General features: G+C 39.7%; 1 protein-coding gene across 2 annotated transcripts; it reads left to right on the top strand.

The window, feature by feature from the left end:
- The first annotated feature begins 857 nt into the window (after nucleotides 1-857).
- Nucleotides 858-5,350, top strand: LOC107624628 (DEAD-box ATP-dependent RNA helicase 37). Of its 2 annotated transcripts, none has more exons than XM_088485664.1 (7): nucleotides 858-1,163; nucleotides 1,450-2,317; nucleotides 2,413-2,496; nucleotides 2,927-3,169; nucleotides 3,383-3,550; nucleotides 3,754-3,867; nucleotides 4,137-5,350. In XM_088485664.1, exons 2-7 carry the CDS (start codon nucleotides 1,568-1,570, stop codon nucleotides 4,620-4,622), a joined length of 1,845 nt encoding a protein of 614 aa, XP_088341790.1. In that variant the 5' UTR covers nucleotides 858-1,163; nucleotides 1,450-1,567; the 3' UTR covers nucleotides 4,623-5,350. The 2 variants fall into 2 exon arrangements, with proteins under 2 accessions (XP_088341790.1, XP_088341791.1); XM_088485665.1 differs by having other exon boundaries at nucleotides 994-1,284.
- The last annotated feature ends 1,994 nt before the right edge of the window (nucleotides 5,351-7,344 follow it).

Genomic DNA, 7,344 nt, shown 5'->3' with positions numbered 1-7,344 from the left:
ATCCATGCTGCTATCTTTTTTATAACATTTTCTGATGATAGAAAAAAAGGTCTTCATCTTTGAACAATCAGATAATGTTTGACAATCATCCACGAGCCTCTAGTGAGAGTATAAGAGTAATCCCCCTCATCTGAAAAATGAACCAAAAAGTAGTTACGATCCATATCAATAACATTAATCTTACCTTTCTTGACCTCGTCTCTATTAAGACGTTGTTCCATGAAAGCTAGGTGAACTCCTTTGCCCAGCACTTTGACAATGAGTGCCGCGTGCCATGGTTTGCACCATTCGTCAAACTCATCCTTCGATATTGGAATAATTGGGCACAGATCAAAACTCGCGGCCTCCTTGACTTGATCATCATTATCCTGATACCAACGATCTTCCGAATTCAACATCTTTTCATCTTCTTCCTCCTCTATTATATCTGTAAGGTTCTCCATTGGAGGTCCTGAAGGAGTGAAGAGAGAATCCTTATAAGAGTATTTTTTTAACAGTTGAAAAGTTGGATGTGGCAACATCCACCACTTCCATACATTCTCCCGATTGATTTAAGTCGACTTCTTCTCAGAGTTTTGACTTTCTTAGTGCTTTGTTGCACCAGATCTTTTTCTTGGGTCGAAACCCTAGCAGAGCTTTTGCTATAAGGTTTTATAACTCGTACGTATTTTTCTCTTACGAGACACTCTACTTTTAGTAGAGAGATTCTACTGGTTAAATTTAAAAGAATATAAAAAAATTTTTAAAAAACCAAAAAAATAAAGAAGGAAATGTTTAATTATTAATTTTTTTAAAAACAAAAAGTGAGAGTAGCGAATAAATATATCATTAATAACCAACTAACCACTTTTGTGCATAGACTCATTTGAAAACGGTGACTTATAAATGTTTGAGAGTAAAAATAAATTGAATTCGAATAAGAATTGTTGAATTTAAATTTAAATTTAAATTTAAATGAAACAATAAGAGGGGCCGCACGCCGCATCAAGAGGCAGAAAAGATATTTTTGTATGCGAGTTTGAAGGTTGTGTGTCGCTCTCTCCGTGGTGTCTCCAAATACATAGAAGCCAGAATTAGGGTTTCTCCATCTTCCCTTTCCAATATTCCTTCCTTCCAATTCAGGGTTTTAATAAATCTCTCAAGTTTCAAGAATACAGATACAGGTTCCTTCTCTTCTTCTCCTCCTTATTCATTCAAACTCCTGTTCCTTTTGCTGCATTGCCTTTTGCTTCCCCATTCTAGATCACCTTGCTTATCCAATCATCTTTTTGCACCGTTTTTAGGGTATTGAAACTCGCCCTACGTTTTGTTTTCGTGTTCATAAATGTGGACACCAGCATTGTTGTGCATATTTATACCCTTTTCTTTTTCCCAATTGTTCTATGCTTGCGTTATTGAATTATAGTTCCTGTTTCTGTTAGGTGCTGATTTGGGTTCGTTGTATTGCAGGGTTTGATTAGGGTTTTTCTATTTCTATCGAGGGTTTTGATTTGGGCAACTAAGGACACGAAGGAAGAAAAGGGCTTTCTTTTGGAGTGTTTTTTTTTCCCCTTGTTTGTGATTGACTATGCGAGCTTCATGGGCTGATTTGGCTGCGAATACTGCAGCTGAGAACGCAGGTGCTGGTACTTCAGTCAATAATGCTGGAACTGGTAACAGTTTACCTCCTTCAAGGTCTACTTATGTGCCTCCGCATCTGAGGAACCGGCGGCCTTTGGCTGAATCACCTGCCCCTCCGTATAGTGGCAGTACAACTTCTGGTTCTGGGGCTGGTACAGCTAATGCTGGATCACGTTGGGGTGCACCTCGTGCCGAGAACCGTTCTGGGGTTGGCAGCAGTGGTGGCCGAGGAAATGTATGGGGGAACAGAAGTGCGGGTTGGGATCGCGGAAGGGACCGTGAGGTCAATCCATTTGGAGATCAGGATGATACGGAGCAACCATTTAATGAGCAAGAGAACTCGGGGATAAATTTTGATGCCTATGAGGACATTCCGGTGGAGACAAGCGGGGATAATGTGCCACCACCTGTGAATACATTTGCTGAAATTGACTTGGGTGAAGCGCTTAATCTTAATATAATGAGGTGCAAATATGTTAAGCCGACGCCTGTTCAACGGCATGCCATACCAATTTCCCTTGCTGGAAGGGATTTGATGGCCTGTGCACAGACTGGTTCTGGAAAGACGGCTGCTTTCTGTTTCCCAATTATCAGTGGAATTTTGAGGGGCCAACCTGTGCAAAGGCCACCTCGCGGGGTGCGTACAGTTTATCCACTTGCCCTTGTTCTCTCACCAACTAGGGAGCTATCAATGCAAGTGAGTTGATTATATTGACTATGTATTGTGACATATTTAAATTTGGTGCAGTTTTGCAGTGAAAATATATGGGAAATGTTGTGATTTGGTTTCAGATACATGAAGAGGCTAGGAAGTTTGCATATCAAACAGGGGTTAAGGTGGTTGTTGCTTATGGCGGAGCTCCAATAAACCATCAGGTTTCTCTGCAATTGTTTATCTTTTTTTGGTTCTCTGTTCTCTTTTACCTAGGATTAGTTATGCTACTATTGATGCTATTTTTGAGATGCTTCAATTTTTGTCGTAGTTGCTCCATTGAATGATCTATGTTCTCCACCTAATGAGATAGGGTATGAGTGTTTATGAACTACAGTTTCTTTGGAAATGTGAAGATGTGCTGATTAAGCCATAAATTACCAATCATAGTTTGAGAGTATCTGGAAATTTTATAAACATGTCACTGTAGCTGGTGTGCTTTTGTTCTTGCTGCAAATTTGGCTGAATTGATCCAATTTGTAGGCTAGAGTCTAGATGCTGTATAGCCTATAATGAAATATCTTACTTATCAATGGCAGTATGAACATTTAGTATCTGATATTATATCTCACTAATAAGTTATGAATTTTCCAGCTACGAGATCTTGAGAAGGGGGTGGACATTCTTGTCGCAACTCCTGGAAGACTGGTAGATTTGCTGGAGAGAGCTAGAGTTTCACTTCAGATGATCAGATATCTTGCACTAGATGAGGCAGATAGGATGCTGGATATGGGTTTTGAGCCACAAATAAGGAAGATTGTTGAACAAATGGATATGCCCCCTCCAGGTGTAAGACAGACTATGCTATTCAGTGCCACATTTCCTAAAGAGATACAGGTTTAGTTCATTCTTTAAATTTCTGGAAGACCTTTTATCTATGTTAGCAAGATATGCTTTTAGTGTATTGTAGGACTTGGGGGCGTTGCTTATCTGAGAAACATATATTTTCTCTCTCTCTCTCTCTCTCTCTCTCTCTCTCTCTCTCTCTCTCTCTCTCTCTCAGTTGTGAACATATCTGAATTATTGTTGTAATTTATGGTTGACATGCAGAGACTAGCCTCCGATTTCCTGTCAAGATACATTTTTCTCGCTGTTGGAAGAGTTGGGTCAAGTACCGATTTAATTGTCCAGAGAGTCGAGTATGTTCAGGAGTCTGACAAGAGAAGTCATCTTATGGACCTTCTTCATGCACAGAGAGCAAATGGTGTTCAAGGAAAGGTATTATCTCATATTCTGATTTCACAGAAAGTGCATTTCTACTCCTTTTCGTTTTGTCTTTGCTCTCTCAGGTGTGATGGTTACCTCTGATGGATGAACTACTGTGATTTTGGATTGTATAGTTTCTGAACTTTATATTAAACTCTAGAAAAATGACTCACTAGAGATTAAATCTATTTCATGCTTGATTTCCTGTAATGCAGCAAGCTTTGACATTAGTTTTTGTGGAGACAAAGAAGGGAGCCGATGCACTGGAACATTGGTTGTGCATGAATGGTTTTCCAGCTACTACTATTCATGGAGACAGGACCCAGCAGGTTAGTCCGTTGTAAACATGTATATTTCAGACCGACATCTGATTTATTATTAGTTTGTATGAAGGTGAAGGCTGCATTTATTTTGCTGTCTCTCTTGTGAAAGCTGACTTCCTTTTCAACTTGTTATAATAATTAGTTTGAAAGTCTTTACATCAAATTCGTATGCTAGTTATTTTTCTTTTTTTGGTGAGAATTGTATTGGTTGTGTTATACCTTTTTTGTATGCTTGGGATTTGTATATATACTTAGCTGTTTGTGAATGCCTGCAGGAAAGAGAAATGGCGTTAAGGTCATTTAAGAGTGGGAACACACCCATATTGGTTGCCACTGATGTCGCTGCACGTGGTCTTGATATTCCTCATGTTGCCCATGTGGTTAACTTTGACCTTCCAAATGATATTGATGACTATGTACACCGGATTGGAAGGACAGGACGTGCTGGAAAGAAAGGCCTCGCAACTGCATTCTTTAATGACAACAATGCCTCCCTTGCAAGATCTTTAGCCGAACTAATGCAGGAAGCAAATCAAGAAGTGCCCGCATGGCTCTCACGGTATGCTGCTCGATCTTCATTTGGAGGTAGGAACCGTCGATCGGGAGGAGGGCGTTTTGGTGGCCGAGACTTTCGAAGAGAAGGTTCTTTCAATAGGGGTGGTTCTGATTACTACAATGCTGGAAACAGCAGCGGTGGATATGGGGCATCTGGTGGATATGGTGGAGCATATGGTCCCGGGGCATCCAGTGCATGGGATTGATTACCACCACCCAATAGAACTATACATAGAGATTAGGTGCGGATGTACACCCATAGAATCATTTTTCTCCCCTCCCCCACTTTTTTTTAATTCTTTTAAGTTTATTGTCTTCAATTTACTCTTTCCCTTCTAGTATCCTAGCCATCATTGTTTTGAACAGTTATGCTAATCATCGAGGGAGACGGTGGTGGTAATTATTACCACATCAATAGGGGTTGTAAAATGTTGATTGGTGTTAGTAATGGCGGTGGCTAACATATTAGGAGTTTCTTTTTACATCTTTATCATTATGGGCAGTAAGTTTGGTGGGGGAGTGTTTGTAGAGTATGCAGTGGGGAGCTTTACATGCAGTCGAATCTGTTTTTCTACACAATATATGTTTGCCATTTTAACATTCCCTACTCAGTTGAGGCGAAGTTTTGCTGTATCGGTGGTGGCTGAAATGAGTGGAAGATGATTTCAGGGTTGACATTGATCTTACTATTGCTGATTAGTACTCGTTGACGTTCAGGGTTTGGATTTAAATATATTTAGCTTATGCTTGGTTGGATTGAGATGGGTATATTGATAATTACATTCATTGAAGGTTCAGGTGTTAAAGACATAAAATCCATTAGCGTTTATTTTCTTTGGTAATACTGATTTGGCTCCTTTATAAAGGGAGTTTGTAATATGATTAAATTTGACACTAACCATTTTTGCATTATTTTATTGGGGTTCGCACACAACGCAACTTATTCATTATAATTGGTTAGAAATTGTCTTACAAATCTTCTGCTCAATTTTGTGCTGATTTCAGGGTTTCCTAGAACCATTTCTATTTACATTTTTTTTCTTGGGGTGTTAGTCCTGTTGATTATCAACAAGAAAAAAAAATATTACAAATCTCCAAACTTCTACTTAAATCCGGTTAAATACAAATAAACTACTATTGAGGAAAAGAGTAAACTACCAACTCGGTCCCTACTTGACGGAAAACGCTGAGTTGTCACGTTTGAAGCGTGACCTGTCACATGAGCCGGATGATGTGTTCATTCAGTAACTAGGTGGATAAGTTCAAATGGACAGGGGCTAAATTGTCCAACTCCTTCACCCTATAAACAACATCGTTTGCGCGGGAATTAACGTTTTAGTTGCTTCTGAAACAACGTGTTTCTATAAAACCCCATCCTCCAGCCTTTACATTTACAAGAAAATCCTAGGAGAAAAGCTTCCTCACTTCTCGAGACCACTGTGGATGCTGGGTTGGTGGAGGGAAGAGCTGACGTTGCTGCTTACAAGGGTGCTGACGACGTCATAATTGACAGCAGTTTGGTGGTGTTGTTGATGGAGCTGGACGGAATCCTGTGACGACGCTTCACACAATCCAGGTTAGTGATTTTCTATATAGTATTTGTCCCTTGTGCTTTGTGTGGTCCAACATTTTGATTCTCCTTCTGACAACGCACCATTGTTGTCTGCAACCCTTTGTGGTCCTGGTTATGGAAAAGTTTAAATAACCCTAAACTTTTGTGCATTTTTGTAAAAAATAAATAATACAATGATGGTCATTCTTGTGAAAACATTTTTATTGTTAGGGAGAGTTTATTGCAGATGTATGAATATATGGTCATTCCTGTGTTTCACCATGGGAGAAGATTTGTCAGAAACTCTGAGGGTGTTCTATGCTACTTGCATGGTAAAGTGAAGAGGTTTTCCCCTTTAGACTTGGATTACGTAAATTTCTTTGACTTCATTGAATTATTTAAAGAATTGGGTTACCGGGAGTATAAGCAGATGTTTTGGCTTGATATGGGAGAACCTAATATGGAAGATGGACTTCATGTAACTAGAGGAGATATAGAAATTAATCAGATGAGGGAGGGTAAGCTGAGGTACAAGGAAACTGATGAGCTATACATCTATTTTGAACACGATGTGGATATGCCTGAAGTAGTTGAAGAAGATGTGGCTGGGGAGACTGTTGTGATGGATTCATCGTCATCATATCATCTGATGATGGATATGAGACAACAGAGGATGAGCCTTACAAGCCTCCTTCTCCTGGATTTGAGGCAGATGATAGCAGTAATGAGGAAGAAAAAAAACAGAAGAAAAAGGTTCCAAAAAAAGGAGTTTCAACAAAGAAGAAGATGAGTAATGAGGCTGCTGGGTATGAAACTGAAGATAAGAGTACTGATGAGGATAAAAGAACTAAGAAGAAGACTATAGTGTGCCTAAAAAAATAGTATCACCTAAGAAGAATGAGAGTAAGAAGGGTGGTTCATCTAGTAGTAGGCCAAGCCAATCACCAAGAACTGCTAAGAAGAGAACTTCTAAAAAATATTCCGGTGTTAGAAGAAGGCATATCTTAAGAGATGGATCTGGCAAGGAGGGGATAGAGGGTCAAAATAATGGGCTGGGACCAAGTATTGGGGCTGGACAAACAAAGAAGAGACATGGGCCTGTAGGTGGATCAGGTGAGGGTCCTAGTATGGGTGATGGGCCTAGTAACCCAAGCTCAGTCCCAACTGATGTGGAGATGGATAGTGATTATGAGAAACCATATGAGTATGAGAGTGAGGCTTTTAATAGCCCAGTTTCTTCTGAGGATGAGGGAAGGACAGCATATGACTCTTTTAGTGAGGATACTGAGTATGGAGAGGTAGTGTTTAAGGTTGGTCAGATGTTCCCAACAATGGACTTATTTAAGAAGGCTTTGAAAGACTATTTTATATTTGAG

This window comes from Arachis ipaensis, chromosome B4, assembly GCF_059453495.1.
Source record: "Arachis ipaensis isolate K30076 ecotype BB chromosome B4, ASM5945349v1, whole genome shotgun sequence".
Taxonomy (NCBI): domain Eukaryota; kingdom Viridiplantae; phylum Streptophyta; class Magnoliopsida; order Fabales; family Fabaceae; genus Arachis; species Arachis ipaensis.
Note: the sequence above shows the minus strand (reverse complement) of the source record. Positions and strands in the feature narration are given on the sequence as shown.

Coding starts and splice junctions, on each gene's coding strand:
- LOC107624628 (XM_088485664.1), top strand. CDS start 1,568: ATGCGAGCTTCATGGGCTGATTTGGCTGCGAATACTGCAGCTGAGAAC. Junction 2,318..2,412: donor CTAGGGAGCTATCAATGCAA/GTGAGTTGATTA, acceptor ATTTGGTTTCAG/ATACATGAAGAGGCTAGGAA. Junction 3,868..4,136: donor ATGGAGACAGGACCCAGCAG/GTTAGTCCGTTG, acceptor GAATGCCTGCAG/GAAAGAGAAATGGCGTTAAG.